General features: G+C 42.0%; 1 protein-coding gene across 2 annotated transcripts in view; it reads left to right on the forward strand.

Moving 5' to 3' along the window:
- The window catches only part of dpp10 (dipeptidyl peptidase like 10), a 205,307-nt gene that overhangs the window by 110,891 nt on the left and 67,351 nt on the right, over window positions 1-27,065 (forward strand). For both annotated transcript variants that reach the window (XM_031869928.1, XM_031869929.1), the window contains exons 2-3: window positions 7,598-7,712; window positions 12,649-12,744. In XM_031869928.1, coding sequence (XP_031725788.1) covers window positions 7,598-7,712; window positions 12,649-12,744 — 211 coding nt within the window. The remainder of the gene's footprint in view (window positions 1-7,597; window positions 7,713-12,648; window positions 12,745-27,065) is intronic.

Here is a 27,065-nt window from a genome sequence, read left to right on the forward strand (position 1 = left end):
TTGGTAGTTAATTCAACTTTAGTTAGCCATTTTACCGTTAACAATGAAATGATAATGAATCATGTTTCATAATTAGTAGCATTATGTTATTAAATAGATTATGTTGCTCGACGACACATTGACTTGGACTGGAGGAGTCGGGGATCGAACCACCGATCTTGTGAGCCACAGTCGGCTCTAGTGAAATATTAACTAACAGTTTATCGTATGTGTTAATGATACACATTTGGAAACCTTAAGAAATGTAAACATAAACATGACAGATTGATGAACCAGAAACCAATTGATAACCAGTGACAACATAACTATCCATCGAATAATGTTTAAAGATGCTTTATTAACCATCTATCAACCATTCAACAAAGTATTACAATCAGCAGCTGTAACTTTATAACAGTCATCCTAATATTTAGTTTGCAAACAAAGTCAAGAACAAATACTTAATATATTTGATAAAGTGTCATGTGTGCAACAATAAACTGGTTTAACAACAATGCTTATAATTGCTAAAAACTTATTATTTATTGTTTAATTGGTTGTTGATAATAAAAATTTAGTGAATGGTTATTTTACTATCAATTTACTATTAATAATGATGGTTATTATAAAGTGTTACCTTCATGGCTTTCAAATGGAAGAGAAGTCATGCAACAAAGATTAGATTTGACAAAAAGGCACCGTGAGACCTGTGATTTGTGACAAAGACCCTCTCCATTGCAGGCATTTGTGGACTGTTTGAGACAATAAGAGACTCACACACAGAGTTGAATGTTTATTATACAGTTCTGATATGGTCTCAGGAGTAATTATTGAAGGTCGGGCCTGTAGACACAAACATATTAGTGGTTTAGTTATCTTTAACTAAAATAGATTGAATATATTAATAGTGCTGTCAAAAGAACCTGCATGTTCAAAGCACTTACCTCTGCTGTGTCTCCTCTCCAGGGTGTTCATCCTAAAAGAGTCCCCAGGGTACAAGAGCACCATTTTATAGTTCCGGGAAGGTACCATGTGGTAATTACTAGAGGGGTGGTAGGCAAATTGAATCCTCTATTCGGGCCAGATATGATCTCTATCGTGATGTCTTACCACAATAGAGATCATATAGATAATTGACCTTAGAATGTTAGGCCTGTATTTTATTGTATTTGTTGTAGATTAGGGGATTGTGTTGTAGAGTAAGGGGCAGAGTCATCATCTTACAGTGATATGGAGGTCCTCGTTAGTGGCAGACTATATAAGGCTGCCATAATTACATCTAGTGCTGTCGCTGCCAGGACCACATGCTGCCCGTGGTCCCTGAAAGCGGTATGCCATGTATTTGTTTGTTTTTGTCGGTGAAATAAACACCTGGTTGGTTTATACGTACTCTCTGTGTCCGTCCTCCTGCTTCCGAAGTCCGGCCGCTGCGTGCCAGCCTAACAAGACCCTAACCCCACCGAGAAGCGTCACTCGAAACATATCGTCAGATTTCATTTCAACCACTTTTGTAACCGTACACGGCGCCACTATTCCGTTTCACTGAAGAATACTCGCAGTACAGAAGATAAAGATGCTTTGAACCTGTTTCACTGGGACTTTAAACACGCATTGTCTAAGTCAAAAAAACACCTCTAACAAGTATCACGGTGCAATGCCAAATGCAGACTGATCATACAATGAATACAACACAGCATAGGTTCTATAAATATACTGTAAGGTACATTTTCAGTCAGTGTAATCAAGCAGGAATCAGCCTGTCTTTGGTGCTGCTTCCGCTCTGCTCTCGTAGGCTTCCTATGATGTGTTTTTTGGTATGGAGTTGTTTTCTCTCGGTTTTGAAGGCAATCCTTGCCATTTTAAAGACAGATGATGTGATTATAGAAAATGGCCTCCAATAGCACAACGAAGCCATGTGATTGCCGAGGGACTGCTTTGTGGCAATCTGGGGAGGTTTTCCTCAATCGCTTGCCTCTCTCATTTAAATGCCTTCCAGACATTGATTATTGAACAGAAACGGAAATTGTGGGAAAAAATTGCATGATTTGAATCATGCATATGATACTTACAGAAGAAGATTGTTTTACTAGTCATTGCAACTACCACTCACAGTGTGAAGACAGTTATAGCATGTCCTCTGACTAACCCTGATGGCACTATCATCACTGTTCACTCAGCTATGCCCCTAACAACAAATGTATCCCATTATTTTCTGCAGTCTACTTGACCTGATGAATAATAGATTGTATTGATTTAGTGTGATGGCATGTGTTCCAGAGAGTCAGGTAGAATTACAGTTTAATTAAATGAGGCTTCTAATTGTTGTCTGTGGTTGAACAATTAAATAATAACTGATGGAAGTGAAGTAAGAGGCATTTTAATACTTTTTACACATTCAGGCATGAAGTATTTTCATTATTTTCCTTTAATTGTTGTAACACACAGTTGAAAAAACATTTCAGGGTTTTATGACTCAATTCTGCAGCACTCTATAGGTGGGCCTCTATGCTGTTATGTTGCTGTCTTTATGACTGTACTGCTGCATTGTAGTGTTTTTTTTTTATGCATACGATTTATGTTCATATGACGAGAGCCTTTTTACTAAATCATTTCGGTGGCATTAGTCATTACTTTCCGTTCATTCATTGTGTGTATCTGTAAACGTTTGATCTCCAATCCCTGTAAATATGTCGCTTGTGCGCGTGTGTGTCGGTTGTCGCTGTATATTTCCCAAGGTTTGTCTAAGGCGTGTGGGTGGGGCATTCGAATGTTTTGATCACCCACCTGCAGAAACATAAGTCGGAGCCTATGCCTCGGTGTGGTGAGAGTCAGTGCAGAGACCATAGGCAGGGACGGGGAAAAAAGTTCTACTGGGAATTCACATCCGAAGTGAGACCGTCAGTGGTGTAGAAGCGCTTCTCAAACTTCGACTTCCATAAAGTCAAAGCTGTCCTCTCAGCAGCACAGCTCCTGAGGAGCTTATAGCAGCCCGTTCACCAGGTGGACTAATATCAGAAATTCAATAGATAAAAAAGAAAAGTTTTTTTATTTATTGCTATATTTATTTTATTTGCCCAGACCACTGTAGCTCTACTCTATACACTTTGTGCGGAACCAGAAAGCTCATAAGTGAAACTGATCTTGATCAATCGGATGAAAACATATAGAAGGCTTGTTTTGCGCGATGTCTGCCTTCATGAGAACTTCATGAGTGGGAGAAAAATGACATTGACTCTGAGCATAAAAGCCACAGAAGTAGGTGTTTTGAAGACCACTTAGAGCAACAGTTGGAATACTTTTAGCCAATGGCAAATGGTCTGTACTTGTACAGCGCTTTTCTAGTTTTCTGACCACTCAAAGAGCTTTAACACTACATGTCATCATTCACCCATTCACACCCATTCATACACTGATAGCAGGGGCTACCATGCAAGGTGCCACCTGCCCATCACAACTAACTAACATTCATACCCATTCACACATTCACTCAGCCTACGGGAGCAATTTTGTGGTCAAGTGTCTTGTCCAAGGGCACATCCACATGCACTAGCGGCGCCAGAGATCGAACCTCCAATCCTCTGATTGAAGGACGACCCTGCTCTACCACTGAGCCACAGTCTTCTGCCCTACTAACAAATCCCTCTGCTCTTCAAAGTGCCAACCAACTGTTGCAACCAAAGTGCAGCCTCCTGATTGTTTTATACCAACATGATAAAAAGCTAAAAAGGTGTTCTTTTAAATTGAGAAGTGATTGAATACTATACAATTAGAAATATACGCTACAGGCTTGTTTGCTGTCTTGAAGGAAGTTAGGTGAAGGCTGAAACCAATTTGTATCCCTGTCTTGACACTTTGATTCAGGGCCTGATTAGCCTAGCTTAGCACAAATAACATGCCATTGAACAACTCCTAAATTGTCACTATTGCATAAAAAGCTACTCACTTCAAGGTACTGTGTTGACACGAGTCAGCTGGGTTTTGTTAAGAATTACAAAAAGTGGCCTAGCTGGACCAAGACAGTAAATAAACATAGCACAAAAAGTAATGAAATTTGTGTTTGGTAGATTATTTCTTTGTTGCAACAATGCTTCTTGGCAATACATCTTATACCGTTGGAAAGCCTGTTTATTTCCCTTTTAAATGGTGCCACATGTTGTTGTGTGCTATCGTGTACATTTAGAGTATGTCCGTTGATTGGTTGATGCCTTTATTCGCTGTAAGAAAGCTGTCAAATCGTCCTCCTTCTGAAAGAAATAGTTACTTTTCTCTACTCATGACAATAAACAACAGTTCTAAATATATATTGATGTGTGAATTGTACAGCAAACATTAGCTATACACAGTTTTGGCTGACAGTTGATCATTCCTGCACACATGGTCTGCATTTATAGATGGCTAAGCACGTAACCAGTCCAATAGACTCCTTGTGTGGTATTAAATATGGTTACGAGTGGTAGAGGAGCGTTGGTGGATAAAGGCAAATGCCTTTGTCTACTTTTGCTTTCAGCCAAATAAAAAGGAAGACACATGCTTTCTCGTCCTTACTGGCCAGACTTCGAGTGTCCCTCTGTAGCACATACGTATGTAAATTAACACATTTAGAAAGCAAATGACATGCTGATAGATAATCAAATGGAAAAATGGCTAGAGGAGAAATGAAATGCTCTTAGGGTGCTGATTTGAGTTATAGCGCATGGCTCAGTTGTTTGCATTAGGTTGGGTATTGCCAAATGTGTAGTAGAGATGAAACATATTGTGTTTTTCTTTCTTAAGAAATAACGATGTGCTTAATTAGAGCATGTGGAAGGCCTAGTGTGTAAAACTGCGGGGCATTTATTTGCAGAAATAGAATATCATTTTCATTATCATGTAGTATAATTACGCAAAACCGAGAATTTGTCTTTTCCTTATTGTAGAATGAGCAGTTACATCTTCACACAGAGCGGGTCCTCTTCAAGGAGTCCACAGTGTTGCACCACCACGTCTCTACAGTAGCCCAGAACGGACAAACTGAACACTGGCTCCAGTGAGAGCTTTTCGCGGGTTGTTTTTTTTCGTTACCTGAAGGCCACCTTATGGCCTAGGATGGCCTCTGAGCAAGGCGAATGGCTTTACCTTGGCGCTATCTTGGAAAAAAGAGGTGAACGGAAGGGGTATCCAGTTGGCTGCAACCTCCAACCGCACCTCTGGATGCCACTAAATGTCACACACTTTATATAAGAGAGCAAAGGTCCTGGAAATACTCTGTAGCTATTTTTGTTTGTTTGTCATGAGGATTTTGTCTGAAACTATGTCTGCAATGCTTACCAGTTCAATCATGTAGCGAGCTTCTTGGTAGCAGAATGATTACAGCACATGGCATATAACTGCGATGTTATGGGAACCTTTGTTGCATCTCTCTCCCTCTCCCGCCCCCTCTCCCCCTCTCTCCCTCCCTCTCTCCAAGAAATAATCTTTCCAAAAAAAATATAGCTCATCAAGGCCTCGGCTTGTCCTCTATAGTCTACATAGATTGAGGAAATTTAGACATGTATTTACTTATGATGAGGGTCCAATGATTTTGATAAAGGATTGCTGTCCCATTTCTTCTAATAGGTTTGTAAGATTTATAATAATGGTAATAGAGAGACTCAGCGGGTCAAAATTCTCTTAGTGGTTCTATCGTTGCTCATAATTGAGATAATAAACTGAGGCTGATGATTCAAATGTGGCTAGATAGAAAATTTGGGGAGGAAAAATGAGAGAAAGTGAAAAAGAAAGGGAGTAAGAATCTCATGCATGGAGGCACAAAGGCAATTTAGAGTTGCTGTCAGTTTTCAAGGACACGTCAGTTGTTTGTGGTATTAATGAAATGAGCAGCGGCCCAAGACCTGATAATAGAGCGGTCTCATGAGTCCGGCAGGGGCTGTGAATAACGTAACACTGCATCCATGCACTGTGTGATTATGGTGACCGTACAAATGAAATGTACTCTAATGCTTCATGTCCCACTGCTAGCCAGTACAAGAAAGTTAGTAGAAAATTGTCACTAAACAGCCAAAGTTTTGTTACTGTATGGTCTGTGAGAAAAACAACTGGATGTACTTCATTCATAATTGACTCATTAGTTGATGAAGAAGTGAGCTTCAATGTTTTTAAACCACCAAGTATTTCGAAAAAGGATTTCAGAGAAAGTGCAAGACGGATGCTGAACCCAACTCTAATTGGCAATCATTTTGTTCCGCCTCCCCTCCAGCCAATCAAGATGCAGTAGTGGGTTGGTGGTCAGTGATCACTGTATTTCACCGGCAGGGTTTTGTGAGTAATTGAGGGCAGGTGAAGCTGCGGTGAGGAGAAATGTATAGGCGGGAGGCTTAATGCATCTTATCAGAGGCAGCAGATGTGGTGGAAGACCCCGTTTAAGACTCTCCAATACCAGGACTCAGAGATGGAGTTGCAGGCGAAAGCTTTCACAAACTCTCCTGGATAGCTATTCCACTGTAGATAATATCACACTCAGTGTACTTTGCAGTCACTCAGATTGCTGGAGCCAAATCTTTCTGCAGCCAGTTTGACAGATGGAGCCCTTGAATGCAAATGGCTGCTGTATTCCTAACCTGCCAAACATAATCCATCTGAGGGTCACAACAGCATCAGTTCTATCAGAACTAGAGACTTTTTCTTCATTGTAAGAAGAGCAAAGAACAGCATGGAAGGCTTTTCTCCATGGAAAAGACGTTTTTCGCTCTCCTCCTGACCCGCTTATGCAAGAGTTTGATTGACGGATGGTTCATCCAATCAACTGCCATGTATTTTTTGAAATCAGGTTAGTTGTTCTTCACATAGTCCGCAATGTTGCATCGCCGTGTTTCTACAGTAGCCCAGAACGGACAAACCAAACATGGGCTCTAGAGAACCTTTTCTCACTTTTACATAACTTGAAGACCACCATAATTCTCCAAGGCGCTTGTGAAACTGCGGTTACATTAGCCAGCCGCCGTCTTGATTTCCATTGCTCCTAAAGTTGCACCAACCAAGTCTTTTGACAGTCAGTTTGACAGACTGAGCCCTTGAATGCAAATGGCTGCTGTGTTCCTTACCTGCCAAACTCGGAAAGTGTGACTCTTGGCCTCAGCAGAAAGTATGTGTGTTCCACAGGTCAGGATGTGTGACTCAAAGGATAGGTAGGCCGAGCAATGATAGAAACATGCAAATGCAAGCACTTCAGCACCGATACAGCGAGTTTCACATTTCCGGCTTACAGTGTGGCTCATGCAAAGCCCTTCATAGCAAATCCTTCACCGTGCAGGGGATGGAATTGAAAATACAAAGCCTCAATGTGACCCTTGTTAATAGGTATTGTGAGCAGCACCGCTGTGTACTGTAGTTGTGTGCAATATGTGATCATCGGGATGGACCTGCATTGCCAAGCCTCTCAGTGATTTAGCTTTCATATTGGCCTCTGAACAAATATCTAGCTTTTTACATTTCATTTTTGTGTCGACAAATCAAATTGGTAGACGTCAAATCTTAAACTTAAGCAATGTGAAAAAGACTCATTTGTATTCAAAGCCTAGTCAGCCGGGGAAGTCTTTGTCTTTGCTGTTCCACTCTCACCTCCATTTCTCCCGTTCTGCAGGACCTGGGTGGGGGGAGTCCTCCTCAGAGGAACTGGAAAGGGATTGCCATCGCTCTGCTGGTCATCTTGGTGGTCTGCTCCCTAATCACCATGTCTGTCATCCTCCTCACACCAGGTAACATCAGCTGTGATTGTGCCCTGCTGTCTCAGAGGTCCTGTGATTAGCTCTTGTCAAGAGTCCCTGTTTTACAGTGTTTTTACGTGCTCCAGTGGCCATTGTTGCTGCACCTTCAAAGACTTTCAAACCCTAAAAGTTCACAAGACATTACATGCAACGTTGTACCATGCAAAAATAACTAAACTGCTCTTTTCAAGATTTCTTAAGAGGTGCACTGTGTAATCCCTAGCCACATGCTTCAGAGAAATAGGAGGCAGCATTTCACTAAAGCATTTTTATGAATAAAAAAGCCAACTAATAACTAACAGCAGGGCAAGAATATGTGAAATTCAAGTAAACTGCTGAAACTCTGAGAATAATCTCTGGTTATGATCTCCATGTGTGTCGTCGGTTTAAAGTTTACATGAGTTTTGATAGTTTATTTAATGGATTAAATCCAAAGCGGTAGAAACGAGAAACATGCCTTCGTCTCATGCTCCCCACTGGCAGGGGACTTCTCTGCTGGAAGGGCAGCGAGCCGCGACTCCGGGGAATGGAGCTTCAGTTGATGGCTGTGGTGGCTCGGAAAACCCCAGCACAGCCGGCTGGTGGCGCACTGGGTCTAACCTGTGCGACGGTAACATCTGATCTGGTGGGGAGTCGGGGCAGTCCTCCAGGATCAGACCCCATATGCTGGGGTTTGCACTGGTTGAAATTCAATCTAACTGCTAACGGAAGGTCCGTCCATCTCCGGTACCTTCGGCTCGCTTTCCTCTTGGCAATGTAGCCTCCCGCCGGCGGGGACGACGAGGCGTTTTCTCGTCCTCGGGGCAGCTCTACTTCTTTGTCCTCTCCCGTTGGACTCAGGACGGATGCAACAGTGACTCAATGTCTCCTCTCTAGGTACAAGCGGTATTACAAGACAGGACGGGCCGGGGCTAGCTGGTTAGCATGCTCATTTCAGTAGATATCTCTGCAACCCAATGCATAATGTCTTTGACATAACATCCAACACTGTAAACTCCTCACATTCTGTTGACAATGTTAGTTATTTTCTGAGTGTTTCAAAATTAAATTCTGACCAGATCTAATAACTGAGATGTGAAAGCTGTTGCTGCACAGAAAATGATCACATAACTCTTCTGTTCACTTCAGATCTACCAAGCGTTTTTTGCTTCCTTCAGTTTATTATTTGGTTTTAGGGTCAAAGTCTGTTCTCAACTTGTTCAGCTGCTATTTGACCCAAAAACATCTATGCAGATTTAAGTATTTCATTATGCTCTAAAAGTCATGTTTCAAATTCTTGGTTGTTAAATGCGGATGGATCAACAGATTATCCTTCACCCGAAGAGAGTCAGTATGGTTCAGTCCTCCAAAAGGCTGCAGAGGACGACTTTGGTAGAATATCAGAAGATGACAGACTTGCTCAACACAGTAAAAGAAGAGTAGTGGATTTTCCACACCACCTCTCTGTCTGTCTGGTTTTATATGAACAATGGATCAAATGATCCATTGTTGAACGCACAGAGAATCATCATCTGTTCAAACATTTAACTTCTTTCAGCTCGTTGTTCGGGTTGTATGGACTCTCAGTTTTAATCTTGGGTGCAGTCGCACTGCCCCATCAATGCTGTTTGTAGCTGTTTTGAGTGAAAAACCTTTGATCATCCCACTCTACCCGACCAGCACCACACGACACAAAGGAGAGTGAACATTGGACCTACATTTGTCAGGTTGCTGGAAACACAACTCCAAATGAATGCTAATGTTGCTCTGTGTCTGTGGGAAGTGTACAGTTTAACATGTTAGCCATGTCGACTTGAAAAAGCAATAATATGTCAAATGTAAGTGATATATTCTGCCACCAAAAAGCAAAAAAAGCCGAAAATAAAACAAAGCAACCCCCTCACAAAAAAAACCAACAACTGATTGATGCATCTTGAAATACATGTAGATGATGAATATTGATGAAAATATTATGTGTGCACTGTACTGAGGATGTTTGAACACCAGTGCCCACTGTTATGCCCATAGACTTTATGAAAGCAACTGAACGTTGTCACAGTGACGTCATCCCTGGGTTTGTGGATTACAGGTTTGAAGCCTCGAGTTCAGCATTTTGGCTGTTGCCATCTTGATTTCAAGCCGTCGCCATATTGTTTTTTGCAACTAGAAGTAACATGAGAGGATGAAGCCACTGCGAAAGATTCTTAAACAAGCATTCTTTCAAATGGCCATCAGGAGGTGACTCCTCTGGTTGCGATAGTATAATATAATGGTAAGTAAACATTGCGAACATGAGTTATTGGTGTCAATCTCTAGTTTCAAGTCTTCTTCAATACAGCATGATGTTCATTTAGTAAATGATGGTCCATTTAGAGTCAAATAGACCATAAAGCAGGGGATGCTTTAGGGCGGGGCTACCTTGTGATTGACAGGTCTCTACCATTACCAGAGTTGTATACTGCGTCTCTACGTCACTCCTCCGCAGTCCAAATATGATCACTTCCCTTCACTGGTTGCTAAAAAAAATGCTATACTTTAAGCTTCAAAATGGCAGCCCACAAACCAATGGGTGACACCACGATGTCTACGTCCACTTCCTATACAGTCTATGAGTACAACTGAACTCTGACAAGACATTTTAAGGTGACCAAAATGTTACAATTAACTTTCATGAACTGAAAACACACTGTGAAAGGGTTAATGTCGTAAGACCAAAACACGGACAACTCTCAACCAGAGGAGTCGCCCCCTGATGGCCGTTAGAAAGAATGCAAGTTCAATGCACTTCTGCATTGGCTTCACTTTTCAGACACGGAGGTTGCCGCCTGGTTGTGCTAGATGTCCTCCCACCACTCATAACTCACTGTGTTGTGACATGTGAGACCCCCTCAGACCTTGAACCTCTCTGTATCATTTATAGAGATGTGAGGGTCCTGGGACAGAGGACGTCGCATGTGTACAGATTGTAAAGCCCTCTGAGGCAAATTTCTGATTTTGGGCTAGACAAAATAAACTGAATATCACACAGCAGCATAATCCTTATTATTCTTTGACTACTTTAATACTATTAATCACTGCTATGAAAGAAAAAGCTGAATGTTCCACAGATGAAAAACCATCACAATCCACTGCCCACGCAGTGCACTCTTCCCTGGTGTATTCCACGGTTGGTTAGACTTTCATTGCCTCCATAAACAAACATGCTGTGTGGAGTTATCAAGGAAAGCCAATGTGGCTGACATTCAAAATGACTTGGCCCTACTAGTCGGCTCACAATCGGCAGCTGTCCTATTCAGGAGGAGCTTTCAATTGGCACGTTCTCTTCCTGCTAAAGGAATAACATTTCATAATTAAAAATCAAACATTTCCAGGGGCAACATTTGAATAACTTAAGGAGTTTCTAGCCCAGTAATGGTCATATTAATGAACATGTGAAAAGCCATTCTGTGAAAAGAACGTTTTTCTGTGTGCAGCTTTTTCATTTAAATGGATTTCTGTGTGTGTGTACGTACCTTTATGTAAATCGGGATTAAAAGGACACTCAACACATCTGTCTGCCAAACAAATGTTAACAAATGTATGTTTATTAAGCATGAAAACCGTGTATCCACTGAGAATAGTTTATTTATATTTGTATCCATTTATCTGTCTGCTTGATTAAAAAACTGAACTGTATACATGCAGGAAGTCAAACCAAAACAAAAAGCTAAAAAGAAGTCAATTGCTGTGTAGAAGTGCAGCGTTGGGGGATGTATCACTGTGGGTTTGTCACTGTAAGGGATCCCTGTCACAATATTTGATTCATTGTCGCTATAGAAATATTGATTAATAGAGCTTTAAGTGCCAAGCTGGTGAGCAAGGCAACAAGGGAAATTACCCGAATGCCGACGAACGGAGCACACGGGAACAGTTCAGTGATTTCTTGTAGAAGTGAAGATGCATGAGTTAACAAGCAAAGGCAGAAGGTCTGAACAGAGGTGGTTGATGATATACAGGTAAACAGGATGAAGGTGCAGTCAAGCAGGCAGCTATTGAAAAAGGTTCCAGGTCGTCTCTAACGACAAAGAAACAGGATGTCGCTGTTTGACTTGATTAGGGGGCCAGACTGTTGAGTTTTAAAAGTGTTTAAGTGTAATCTCAATTCCAAATTCAGTAAAACGAATACAACCATTGTTGATAGGGAGAAGAAAACCGGCTTTTTAAGGGTAAACACTTCCCTTGTTAGGGTCGTTTAACGTAAACAAGGCTCACATGATCTTCATGCCCGAGAGTTTGTGCCAGTGTTCTGATACATCGACTGATATTAGTTTTAAAATGTAAATGAATGATGTCAACAAACCTTTTTGATTATGATTGTTTACAATTTGGCTATAAAATATGATATGAACTTAGTATATTTTAGAGTTGGTAATGCTCTCTCTAAACTACCTCAAACATGTCTTTGACATTTTGCATCCAACATATACGTTAATACCAAATCTTAATTAGCCAAAAAATCAAACAATTATATATTGGACTCTGTTATTGATATTTCAAGGTAAAATATATTTTATATTTTTGCAGGATCAATGTCAAAATGTGTTTTACTTCGTCATTTTCTGCATCACTTGTCTCAGTAACTGCACCTGCACTACCTGTGTTTTAAAAGCTAAGTCTCTGACATACAGTTGTGTTTCCCCAGGATGCTTTCTAAGACCAGTGTTGTACGTTTTAAGGGTTGACTTTATTTTTCGATGCCGGGAGAGCATAGAAATGATAGTGGTGGAAGTGAATCCCAAGGTCAGCTAATGCTGAAGACTGATTTCAAACTGTGTGCATGCTAGAAAAACAAAGTGACTTGACAGATATAACCGATGTTTGATAACTGGAGAGAACATCGCGTCTATGTGGCACCCACATCGTACATAAAATGTAAGGCAACTTAATAATTAATGGCTTGTTTTTGCAGCTGACAGCCAAGCTGGAAGCAACACCAAACTGGCCGTGGAGGATCTGTTTAAGCCTGAGTTCAAGGTCCATGACCCGGAGGCCAAATGGATCAATGGTGAGTAATCCACGACATTCACTGTAACCGGCTGGAATCCAGAGCTTTCCTGTTGATTGCTTCGGATGCCACAGATGGGAATGAGTGGGGCACTGGGATGGATGAAAACACACAATGTATTTTTATACATCGGTCTTTGGCCTGGAGGAGGTATGAAGGCATTTGGATTTGGCTCAAATGAGGCTTCATTGTTTTCTCGTGGCAGACAAAGCTGCCATCGGCATGTTCCATGGAGTGACAAGATCAGCACACATGTGGCATAGTCGTTATTACGGTTGAGTTACACAACGACTTGAGTGACAGTCTGATAAACTGACTACATCACCCGTCCCATTCTTCATATTGCTCTTCATACAAAACACACCTTGACATGTAGTTGACATGAACGAGATCTCGGGGAGTTCTGAGTGTTCTGTGCAAAGCAAACAACAGCAGAGGGATGACATGTCTCCCTCGCTCCAACAGCAAGCCGACAGTTCAGCCTTAAACAAGGCTGGCATGTTTCATCCTGGCCTTACGTTGCATGTGGTTATGCAAATTCAGACGTTTGGATTCATTTCTCCTCGCCTTATTTACATTGCATTGATTCCCTTATTTGCCAGAAGGGGATCATATGTTAAGCCTGGAAGGCTTTGGGCTGAAAATAAACTGCATCAAGTGAAGTACAAGAGAATCTGATTATGGTTGGCTGAGGGGGAGGGAGAAGATAACAATACCTCTGAGGGAAAAGGCTGGACAGGATTGTGGCGTTCCCGCATCTCTCTCCGTCTGGCTCCTTTCCTCAGGATTAGTGTGTTTGTTTTGGCTTTCCTCTCCGTTGCACATCGACTGCGTGCCTCTACCTCCACGCCCGCGGGCAAGGGCAAGAGGCGAGGCCTTTCCGTCCGTCAATATTTCATTCCCGGGTGACATTTCTCCACTATCTTTTGCAGCTCCATCTCATTCCCCGAGCTGACCTCAGGCTAGACAGAGGGAGCGCCAATGTTGTGTGATGAGGCGGCCAGAAAAGTCAGCTTTATAGGGTGATTTGTTGATGGATGGGGCAAAATAGACCCCAGACGAATGGGAGAAGATAACGGACAGACGGGCGAGAGAGGAAAGATTGATCACAAGGATTTGGAGCAAAAATGAGATTTTATTTTTTTCTAAGTCAGAAGCTTTGGAGGTTTGAGCTTGAAAGTCTTTCATCTCTGTCTCCATTAGAGATAATCTGAATGGGTATATTGTGTGATCTAATGAGTAATCAAGTGCAAACAGGGTGCAGTAGCAGTGACTTAGTGAGCTACACAGAAACATTTTAACAAATCATACATAAGGTGAGTAAAATCAGACATGCACTTCCATATAGATTGGCAATCGAATCCGGCTCCTAAGATCAAGTACCTATTATTTTTTTCCTTGGTCCACACCAAATGAACCAACTACTAGTATGAAAGCGACCACAGAACAGGTTTGAATATCTGGGACTAATTCATACCTCAGCTAAATGAGCGCCCATATAAAGTTTCAGATGGATGGGTCGCCACAATCTGACATCAGTCCAATGGGCTGCATCATTACATTTACTGCTAAGTGCACTGTGATCCATCAGGTACATTTCAATCTCTTTGGTAATTGCGCCACTTTTTCACAGAACATTGTCTCTTGGAAATGCTTCACTTCTTGAACACGGTGATGATGATGATGATGATGACTATAACCCCCCAATTACCTGTAGTTTGGACTGGTTAATTAGCCACTGCTGACTGGACCATGCACCATTAAATCAATCGCACCACAGATGCTGTTACATTATGAGAAGTACTGTGTTTCACACAAATGTGCATGTTTACTATCATTCTGAAATGCATGCATTTACAGAGTGTCACTGCAGTGTTGTCTGACAGTTCTGCAGTGTTACATGAAGTTCATTGTCATTCTGATGTGGGTATGGCTTTTATTGATGAAGATCTGAGCTTAGATTATAGTGAGACATCTGGTTAGTGTCGGGAACATGTGCAAGAAATGACATGTAGTGTCTTCTCCAGCTGTTGTGAGTGCATATCTGTGTGTGTGTGTGTGTGTGTGTGTGTGTGTGTGTGTGTGAGTGTGTTTTGCAAACCGATGCACGTGTTTGAGAAAGTGACATTTAGCCGCCGCCGCACGTGATTCAGTGAGCGCCACTTTCCATCAGTCATTGACAATCTGCAGGGAGAAGGGCATCATATTGTGTCCACATTGGCCCAGACAGCAGAAAATAACACACCAGTTGGCTCACTTAAGCTCTCTCGATAGACGGTTTTAATAGCCAATGAACCTAGTTGGAGCCTAGAGAAGTGAGTGTTATATGTTAGAACGTGTGACATACCAACCCGTTCTCACTCCCAATGCTTCAAATACAGACTAGACTAGACTCTTGGTCAGTGGCACCGGGGGATTATAACTATTGATGTAAACCCATTCACATTGTTATCACACTCTCAGGGCAACTGCCGTGGTGTCAGACAAACACATGACTTTCACTCAGGAGGCCGCTTTCATGAAACTAAAAGTCAACGTTGACTTATTTTATTATTTACATGATTCGTTAGCCATGTGACTCGTTGATATTGTTATTCACGTCAACCATTGTCTTTTCCTACCCCTAACTATTACCTGTTACCTAAACCTAACTTCCTTTGAGGATTGAAGTTTATTTTAAAATGAAACTCTGCATGCAATGAGTGGAGTCTGACACAACGTCCCAAACCTGAAAATGAAAGTGAAAATGAGTTGGACATACAACATTTCCTCCAACATACCTACTGTTGAAGCCTGGAGGTGCATTCACACTGAGCATGAATTGAATTTCAGAGGCAGTGCTTATAAAGTCCATGCAAAGGTGAGCGAATACAAATTCCATCGCGGAAAAGCAAAATATTTCAACTTGAGCTAAAGAAATGTTTTAATCCTCCTGTGGCTGCATGACTCAGCTTCATAAATGTATGGAGCGGAGATCAAAAAAATGAGAGAAACTTGGAGCACGAAAATGGTCAGAGGTGGAGTTCTAAGATCAGTCAGAGGTGAGCTGTTGAACAGGAACACTCCACACACACACAGTCAGTGCTGACATTGCTAGCTTGCTACAGCTAGCTGATGTACGGCTCCAGCAAACTGTAAAAGCACATATTCATGAACACTGTCAAGAACACAGTTCCACCCTCACAATGTCTCGCAAGAATAGAAACAATTGTCCAGACAAAACTGGACTCTATATGGAGGAATCCTCCGTTTGCTCTGGAGCAGTACACCTGTTCACTTTCTCCAGAGAGTGATTTCCAAGCTATATGCTTGTGAGTGCAGAAAGTCTTCTGGAAATATTGTAATATTTGAATGTGGACTTTAAACAAACTTTATATCTATCTCAAACCAGATATGGGGACTTAGGACTTGGACTCAAGTTGAACTAACGGTGCAGAAACAGTGACTTTTCATTGTGTGTTTGTTTTTTCATATCATATTACAATAGCTTGTGTAAAGTGATCGTAACACTAATAGCTTACCGATGCTGCTTCTTATGCTAATAGATAATGGAGTAATGATACAGTACATGCTTTGAATTATTCACATACAACTATGCAGTGATCTACGCAGACCGCATGACATGCAACAGATCATAGAATTACAAAGACTTGAGACGTGATGTGGACTCTAGCTCAAAGACTTGAGACGTGATGTGGACTCTAGCTCAAAGACTTGAGACGTGATGTGGACTCTAGCTCAAAGACTTGAGACTCGATGTGGTCTCTAGCTCAAAGACTTGAGACGTGATGTGGACTCTAGCTTAAAGACTTGAGACTCGATGTGGACTCTAGCTTAAAGACTTGAGACGTGATGTGGACTCTAGCTCAAAGACTTGAGACGTGATGTGGACTCTAGCTCAAAGACTTGAGACGTGATGTGGACTCTAGCTCAAAGACTTGAAACTTGATGTGGTCTCTAGCTCAAAGACTTGAGACGTGATGTGGTCTCTAGCTCAAAGACTTGAAACTTGATGTGGTCTCTAGCTCAAAGACTTGAGACGTGATGTGGACTCTAGCGCAAAGATTTGAGACGTGACGTGGACTCTAGCGCAAAGATTTGAGACTTGACGTGGACTCTAGCTCAAAGACTTGAGACTTGACGTGGACTCTAGCTCAAAGACTTGAGACTTGACGTGGACTCTAGCTCAAAGACTTGAGACTTGACTTGGGAAATGACGTGTGAGCATCTCTGTCTCAACAGACTGACTGGCCCATACATTACAGCTGAATGATTTTTTTCTCCAAAATGACTAACATTGTGCATTTCAACATGTGGACAAGAGAAGCTGCCGATCAAACTACCAATCCCATAGTTATTGGGCAATCTACCCAACCAGCTGAGCTTTGCCCACCTAATCTTTTCAATTTGATTTAAGGAGAATTTGTGATTGGTGATTTGGACTTAGTATAAAGTCTGCCCTCCAAGACATTTGCGATTTGAATCCCATTTCCTAAATTTTTACATTGCCTTATTTGCCTTTTGTTTTACTGGGTTTTGAACAGTGGTGTAATGTAAGTACATTTACTAGACCACTGTACTTACACATCCGAGGTACTACTTGTTCTTTACTCAAGTATTTCAATTTTAAACAACTTTTTATTTCTAATCCTCTACATCTCAGAAGCAAATATTGTACATTTTACTCCAATGCGTTAGTCAGATGGCTTCAATTACCTTTCAGATTAGCCTGCATCTTTTCTTCCCCTTCTTGGTTGGTGAAAACCACGTGTCTTCAGATGTGTTGATTTTGAATGTTTGTGATAAATTGAAGTGTGAAGTGTTCCTTTATGTGTCCAGAAAATTCTCCAACTTCTCAAGCTGAATAAACTATTTAAAAAAGCTAAAATACACTTGCATTTATTAACGCCTTTCTAGTCTTCTGACTCAACACAAAGCGCTTTACTAGATGTCAACATTCACACAGTCTTAGGCTGGCAGAGGCCTCCATACGAGGTGCCACCTGCTCATCACATTCTAATCGATTCACACACACACTCACACACTGATGGCTCAGTCTTCAGGAGTAATTTGGGGTTCAGTGTCTTGCCCAAGGACACTTTGACACGCAGACATGCAGGGATCGAACTGCCGCACTTGCAATTAGTGGACACCCGCTCTATCCCCCCCGCAGTCTCCCTCTTTTAATCAGCCAACTCCACCGTTTCATCCCCTCTCCAAAGAAAGTAAGAAACTTTAACTGCAGCTGTTGGCGTTTCATTTTTCTGAACTGCTTGGTCATTTCAAGGGTGCATGCGTAGAGCGTGTATGCGTCCACAGCACCAGACAGGCTTTCTGTTTCTCATCCATGGCAGTTCTTTGGAGTATATCACAGCGAAATCAGCAGCTCAATTCACATTCTCAGTCACAATCCGACGGCTGGGCAAACTGGGGTTAAGAGAAAGCCTCAGCCTCCCTCCGCTGCAAATTGTGTTTTGCTTATTCTTTCTTTGCATAGATTTTCAACCGTCACCGTGCAGTGGCGTGTTTAACAGTAAATTCCTGTTTTCACATTCATCTGCTGCAGAGAGAAAGTTTCACCGTGCTCACATTAAATCTCAGTGTGACATCATGTAAGGACAAGTGTTATTTTGTGTCACTGGACATTTGGAAGCCAATCACGGCCCAATATGCAGCTAACTAAAATGTGATGTGTAAAATGGAGACAGTTCTAAGAATGAATTACTTAGTGAAGCAGGAGAATATTTTCATATTTTCACCTGTTTTGGTTGAAAATAAAAAACATATGAGACAAATTATTATTTAAAACAGTATTTTAATGCATCTGAAATCTCAATTGTAAATGGCGAATGGTAAATGGTCTGTACTTGTATAGCACTTTTCTAGTCTTCCGACCACTCAAAGAGCTTGAGCACTACATGTCGTCATTCACCCATTCACACCCATTCATACACTGATATCAGGCGCTACGATGCAAGATGCCACCTGCTCAGGACTCTATCTACTCATTCATACCCATTGATACACTGCAGGAACAGCCTGCGGGAGCAATTTTTGTGGTTAAGTGTCTTGCCCAAGGACACATCGGCATGGACTAGCCGATCCTCTGATTGAAGGACGACCTGCTCTACCACTGAGCCACAGTCGCCCTGTCCGTCCAGTTCACGTTGATCCTTATCTACCAGATCAATTTCTCAAATATTACTGACTTTAAGTTTGGTTTATGTTTTAGGATTTAATAATTAATATATGGCAGGAATCATCTGAAAGGAGATTCCAAAATGACTGGATGACGTCTTTAACCCTTGTCCTACTGTAGGCACAAATACAAGACAAAATTATGAAGAAAAAGATCTTGTTATTTTAGAGGGTATATACCTGTGCATATAAATGCCATTTCAGGACCAGGTTGAAACAAACAGTTTTAAGATATGAGGTCAGACTATACACATGAGTAGTTAGCTGCGCTTGTACCTCCCATCACTGCTCACCTCAATAATTGGTCCGTATGACAGTAATCTCTTTAAATCCATTATTGAGCTGTCAATACCGCTTCACCCAGTTATTGGTCAGCTGCACGGCCTGTCAGTTCTCTTTGTTCACTGCAGTCAAATTAGGTTTGTTTATGACCTGAAAAGCAGGCTTGTTGCTGACGGATTGATAAATCCCTGCTGAATTGTTTGGCTGTATAATTTAACTGAGCACTGAGCAGCTCCCGGAAATAAACACATGTAATTATGAGAAAATTTAACTAGGTGCTGCTGAAAAGCTCTGCTACATAAATTAAGTGTTTGAGAGAATGCAGTGCATCAGTGTGGCAGATTACATTTTCTGTAGTTGATGGAATAAATACAGTATCTCCCTCGCACATTATCAGTCTCAATAACTCTTAATGAAATGTGCTCTGCATTGCAAATAATTGTAAAGTTATATACAGTTGAATATTTGTTTTGTACCAGTCTGCAAGTGCCTTAAACCTGCATTCTCTCTAATGTCTACCAGGGGGCGACTCCTCTGGTTGTATAGAGGTCTATGAGAAAATGACTCTACTTCTCTCTTGATTTATTACCTCAGTAAACATTGTAAACATGAGTTTATGGTCTCAAACTCTAGTTTCAAGTCTTCTTCAATACAGCATGATGTTCATTAAGTAAATGATGGTCCATTTAGAGTCAAATAAACCATAAAGAGGAGTATGTTTTAGAACAGGGCTACCTTGTGATTGACAGGTCGCTACCACGGTGATGTCCGGTCTGAAAGTTGTTCGTGTTTTAAGTACATGAAGGACAATTGTTGGTCTCCTAAAAATGTGTTATTCAGGGTTATATTGTACTTGGCTGCACTGTATGGTGTCATTTCTGGCTGCAAAAAAACAAGATGGCGACGGCCAAAATGCAGAACTCAAGGCTTCAAAACGTAGTCCACAAACCAATGGATGACATCACGGTGACAAAGACTTTTTTTACTAATACTCTTTTCAAGCTAAGCTGTTGGCTACCCATGAGTACTTGCTTATTCTTCCCCCAGATATTACATTCATACATGTGAGTGGACACCACTCACATGTATGAATGTAATATCTGTCTGACAATACCTCAGAACAATTCAAGACACATTCATATATTTACATGTCAAGCTGAGCCGCAGTTCTCCTAATACGTGATGGCTTTACAAGCTACATTGTTAACAGGTGAAGTGTCAGAGTGGATAATGATGCTTGGAGGTGTATATGCACTAATGGGAGGTGACACCTGCTGAAGGAGACTCATATCTTCGGTCAAGTGCCTTGTGTCCTTGCCGATGATGAATGCTTTCCTGCTCTGGCCTAATTAAAGACATAAGCCAACTAATGCTGGTTGAGCTAATAAAAAATACAGATTTTCATCCAACACATCATCTGCCTCACTCCCCAACTCATTGGATCATCCCTGCTAATATTCTATGTCATATCTGAATACAGGGTACACGTTGTGAGAGAAAATGTCTTTTACAAAGACCGTGCCGTGGAAACTGTTTTAATATGTGTGTATATCAACCAGTATGGGACTTTGCTAATATCAATAAGAGTTAAAGAAGGTCATAGGTTTGGTTCCAGAAGTAGGAGTTCAGGGCACATTGTGGGCTGTGGGCTTCAGCAAATTGTGATGGAAATTCATCAGTCTTTTAAACCAAAATGATAATTGGATTAATTTAGAAAACAATTGGCAGATGAATTAAAAACAATATGTCAATGGCAGCCTTAAAACCTGTGTAGGTTTTCCACAAAAACATGCAAAGAGTCCCAACCAGCCCCACCAGTCACAGGTGAAGGCAGCCTTCATTTGGCCTGACAGGCAAATCCAGGGCACTCAGTCCAACAGCAACTGTACAGTTCAAAAAGCTTTTGCAGTGAAAACATGGTGATAACCAACTTGATGTCGCAGAAATACCGAAAATAACCACAGTCTCTTGGCAGTGCATTACATGGTGGTGGCACGTTTTTTAATTTACGTGTCTCTACCACGGATACAATTTATCATAACATCTGGGTAACAAAACTTCAGATCAAGGTTTGAGTGAAAAGTACTACATTTTTTACGGAACTTAGGTAACCTATTCAACATAATGTCTTGTTTCACACGGGACCGGGACACTGGTCTCCTGAAAGTCCTGTGTTTGACCGATGCGTCCATCCCAAACTCCTCCATGGACTTTGATTTAAACCTATTTCTGTTGAACCTGGGAATTAAAAAAAATGATCCTTTGGCATTGTTTCTATGGTGCTGGCACTGTTATCAGGGTCGGGGTCATTTCATGTAATTCTGTGAGATAAGGCTGTAATAACTGAAGGCAATGTAGATACATATATCAACATTTTCATCAACCCAAACATTTTGTTATTAGGATTGTGGCAGCTGGACAGTAAGATCTTACAGGGTATATCAAACTGAAACTATGTGAAACTCTATGGGGTGCCAAAAATAGTATTTTGAGGGCGTTGTGAGGGAGACGTGTGTTCTCAACCCTTAGTGGAAAGTACACCCTTGAACTTGCTGGTGCAGGTCTGCTGCAGCACAGGAAATGAAGCTCATCTGTATCGCAACGAGAGACGCAGCATATGACATCGTCATGATCTTTGCCACCGATGTTCCCCTCGGGTGAGCCACTTACCTTGGCACTGACACATCCCATTACTCTCACTGTGGGGCAGTATTCGGTGAGTCATTGTTTCTCTTCCACACCTTTTATTCTGAATCAAGGATTTGGCATGTGGTGTGAAGCTCTCGGCCGGATTGCCAATGAACGGGCTGTGACCCAAGCTGCAGTTCGATGGGGTGTGGATGCGCTGAAGCCATATGCTGGTGGCTATCTCACGGGTGTGTGAACAGATAGTGTACACGTGGAGCTACAAAGCAAACTAATCTCTTTCTGTTGGTATGTGTATCTTGAGGACCACTCAGCTGGTGTATGGCTGGGGATCCCAGGACGTGCAGTGTTGAAGTTGGTGCAATTTTGAACATGCTACATGTTCAATATTGGATAAACAAGCAGTATCGCTCTGCGCAGCAGTAGGGGCTTTGCAGGGTTGAGTATTATGTCCAGCCACGCCCCCAAAACGGCCACTACACTAGTTTTCTCAATAAGTGTAAATTACACAGTAGTTGCATGTCAATGCCAGATCAGCCCGATATGTGAAGTGAAATATACAAAATGACCACAACCATTTAAACTAACTTAGCATTCACTTTTTTTAACAAAAACTGTGCTGATCGTTCATCTAAGTGGGCAAAACCTCACCCATACTATTGTTCATAGGCTCAATAAATTAATTGAATACATGATAGCCTTTCCACAGGAGCATCATTTCATATTTATTGGACATTTCATTCTATTAGCACAAACATCCAACAGTGATGCAGTCTTGAATCAAAGGCAACTAAAACATAAAATATCACATGTACTCATTGCAAGAAAGCAATGTGTTTGCAGATTCAAACACATTGCTTTTTTGCAATGAACACATTGTTGTGAAATGTTGAGTTATTGTGAAGTTACATTTGTGAAGTGTTTACGTATTTTTATTAGTTTAGGTACCTATTTGTAGGCCGACCATGATGTTTACCAAAACCTAAAGGGGCTGATCTCACCACGGACAAAAGCGCCTTGGCAAAGCAGGTCAGGCAAAGCAGGTCAGGCAAAGCGGCGGTGTGCGCCCACATGGACGGGTGCTGTGTGCGCACCTGATCGTATGTGATTAAAGGAAAAAGCAATAATGCACTCGCTCTGTCACTGTAGCCTACATGAAACTCTCACAACATGAGCTATGAGTTCCCCCTTTCTTTCTTTTCACATACTCTGTAGCTCTCTCACAGCCCAACACATCTACCAGGCGTCCAAACAGGAAGTCAGTGGTAAAGTAGTAAAGCGCGCCTCTTGCTTGATTTTAATGGTTGCTTGGGGCAAGTGTGAAGAAAATTTAGAAGAGAATATTTAATCTTTTATGCGGTAGAAAACATAGGATACCATTGGAGAAACAGTTTTTGGAGCGACGCGTTTCTAGTGATGCGTCTCGGATTAATTTGAACACATTACGTGCCACCACCTAGTAACGCATTGTTATTGTTAAGAGGTTGTGGGTATTTCATGTATTTATGTGGGATCACGTCGTGCCAGATCAGGGTCTGGTTTTTAAACAGACTTGTTTTCTTCACCGGATGACCGATTACTCCGCCGTTCAGCTCGGTTGGTCTTCTCGTGTTGAGCCATCAACCCACCTTGATTTTCTTTAATTTTCTCTAATTGGCTACATGATTACGTCAATTAATCTCTATTCCCCTGCCACTTAATGTTAGTTGAACGAAAAGATCAGCCACGTTGCTGTCAGCTGCCAACGATCTGCAGAGCGCTTTGCTACATATGGATCGCTAGCAAGCAAAAGGGGTCTTGAAAACAATTAAATTGCATTCTTTTTTAGACTGCTTTTCCACTTGCATGCCTTTGCACCATCATTTTCAGGGGTTAATTAGGAATTGCATGCTCTGGTGCCTCCTATTAATTAACATTAGAGACTTCCCAAGCTGTGCTGGGAACTGCCGCTAAAGCATCAGTGCAGGGAAGACTGTGTGTGTGTGTTGGTCTTTGCTGGCATTCAGATGCGTTTAAGCACGTACACAGGACTGTTGGAGCGTGAAGGTTGTTAATGGCTGCATGCTACTGCTCAGCAGCTCCTGAGCTGAAAGCAGCCGGACAGCTGTGAGTAGACAGACGGATAAACAGCTAAATGTACCTTCTCTGTCTGGTCATCCTCTCATGGACAAAATATCCTGGTTGAGGTAAAACGTCCTCATTTGTTGATAGGCCCTCCATTAAGCCTTCCGTTTCTCACACTCTTCTCCATCTTCCATTAAGCTCCTGTTAGCGCATCCTATTTGTGAGGCTCCTGACATGTCCTTTAGCATCGGTCAGAGCAGTGAGGGACGCTGATTAAGAGGGAGAGATTGTTCTTTCTGTGCCCTTGCTCATCGTGTGGGAATTTGATAAGAAACTGTACTGATGGTCCATCTGAGTGGGCAAAACCTCACCCATACTATTGTTCATAGGGTCAATAAAATACATGATAGCCTTTCCACAGGAGTAGCATTTTATATTTATTGGACATTTTACTCCATTAGCGCCTTTGTATGATTTCCAAAAAGCACACAAACAGCCAATATCGTACCAACAGTGATGTAGTCTTGAATCTAAGGCAAACTCAAATTTACTATAAAATGTAAAATTTGTTCATTGCAAAAAAGCAATGAAAGCATTGAATCTGCATACACATGTTGTTAAGATATAATAGCAAAAGTAAAATATAATTAATACAGTTTGAAGTTACTTTGGCAACACAGAAACAATGGCAATGGAAAGTCAATTGGGCGAACAAATTAGCGCTTAGAGCTAGTGACGTAGTATAAACAGTGAGAAGGACTATGGTAGGTGGATGGGTCAAACAAGCACAGGAGTTGCATCTAGCTTTCTAACTAGCACTAGGTAGCTAGCCCGACCACATCTACTGGCGTCAAAACAGGAAGTCAGTGGTATAGTTGCAAAGCCCGCCTCTTGCTTGATTTGATTGACTGCCTGGGCCAAGTGTGACATGGACGGGCCTTCATGCCTGGTGCTGAAAATTTGAGAATATCTTGTAAACCCATTCATAAGTTATTTCTTTTTTTACATTTCATCATGTATTTCTTAGGCTTTCTAAAACTCTGTAAATGTTCATAATCATGAAAACATATAATAACAAGGTCTATAAAGTATTATAAGTGCTGGACATAATGCATTATAAATTCCGGCTTTCATAATGCTTTCTACCTCCGTGCCAAAGTGACACAGTGTGTGAAAGCAGAATGTGGAGCCTGGGTTTGACAGCACATTATAACTACCATAACTTCAGCCAGTTATAAAGACACATAGAGAACTGCTCTAACGATCAGATTATACATTTTGAAAGTTTCTCAAATGGAATCATGTCTCATATTCCTCTATACTAGATAGTAGTTACTTCAAACTCTAGTTTGGATCTTAGACAAGTATCAGTGGGAGGCCAGTAGTGCATACACTCCACAGGGAGAGGATATGATGAAAGAAAAGATGATTTCTAGGGAAGGTATTTCCCGTTCTTTTGAACAACAGCAGTTCATTACTTTAAGAAGTGATAACCACTAACAAGCTGCCAGTCAGCGAGGTCTCTCCTATAAAAACAATACCAATGGATGGACTATGAGGTCAGGCATGAACACAGCCATTATAGTGCATCCTACCACTGCTCAAAAAAATAAAGGGAACACTTAAACAACACAATGTAACTCCAAGTCAATCACACTTCTGTGAAATCAAACTGCCCACTTAGGAAGCAACACTGACAATCAATTTCACATGCTGTTGTGCAAATGGAATAGACAACAGGTGGAAATTATAGGCAATTAGCAAGACAGACACCCCCAATAAAGGAGTGGTTCTGCAGGTGGTGACCACAGACCACTTCTCAGTTCCTATGCTTTCTGGCTGAAGTTTTGGTCACTTTTGAATGCTGGCGGTGCTTTCACTCTAGTGGTAGCATGAGACGGAGTCTACAACCCACACAAGTGGCTCAGGTAGTGCAGCTCATCCAGGATGGCACATCAATGCGAGCTGTGGCAAGAAGGTTTGCGGTGTCTGTCAGCGTAGTGTCCAGAGCATGGAGGCGCTACCAGGAGACAGGCCAGTACATCAGGAGATGTGGAGGAGGCCGTAGGAGGGCAACAACCCAGCAGGACCGCTACCTCCACCTTTGTGCAAGGAGGAACAGCAGGAGCACTGCCAGAGCCCTGCAAAATGACCTCCAGCAGGCCACAAATGTGCATGTGTCTGCTCAAACGGTCAGAAACAGACTCCATGAGGGTGGTATGAGGGCCCGACGTCCACAGGTGGGGGTTGTGCTTACAGCCCAACACCGGGCAGGACTTTTGGCATTTTCCAGAGAACACCAAGATTGGCAACTTCGCAACTGGCGCCCTGTGCTCTTCACAGATGAAAGCAGGTTCCACTGAGCACATGTGACAGACGTGACAGAGTCTGGAGACGCCGTGGAGAACGTTCTGCTGCCTGCAACCTCCTCCAGCATGACCGGTTTGGCGGTGGGTCAGTAATGGTGTGGGGTGGCATTTCTTTGGAGGGCCGCACAGCCCTCCATGTGCTCGCCAGAGGTAGCCTGACTGCCATTAGGTACCGAGATGAGATCCTCAGACCCCTTGTGAGACCATATGCCGGTGCGGTTGGCCCTGGGTTCCTCCTAATGCAAGACAATGCTAGACCTCATGTGGCTGGAGTGTGTCAGCAGTTCCTGCAAGACGAAGGCATTGATGCTATGGACTGGCCCGCCCGTTCCCCAGACCTGAATCCAATTGAGCACATCTGGGACATCATGTCTCGCTCCATCCACCAACGCCACGTTGCACCACAGACTGTCCAGGAGTTGGCGGATGCTTTAGTCCAGGTCTGGGAGGAGATCCCTCAGGAGACCATCCGCCACCTCATCAGGAGCATGCCCAGGCGTTGTAGGGAGGTCATACAGGCACATGGAGGCCACGCACACTACTGAGCCTCATTTGGACTTGTTTTAAGGACATTACATCAAAGTTGGATCAACCTGTAGTGTGTTTTTCCACTTCAATTTTGAGTGTGACTTAAATCCAGACCTCCATGGGTTAATAAATTTCATTTTCATTGATAATTTTTGTGTGATTTTGTTGTCAGCACATTCAACTATGTAAAGAACAAAGTATTTAATAAGACTATTTCATTCATTCAGATCTAGG

The sequence above is a fragment of the Anarrhichthys ocellatus genome, unplaced genomic scaffold (assembly GCF_004355925.1).
Source record: "Anarrhichthys ocellatus isolate YVR2014 unplaced genomic scaffold, GSC_Weel_1.0 scaffold50, whole genome shotgun sequence".
NCBI classification, from domain to species: domain Eukaryota; kingdom Metazoa; phylum Chordata; class Actinopteri; order Perciformes; family Anarhichadidae; genus Anarrhichthys; species Anarrhichthys ocellatus.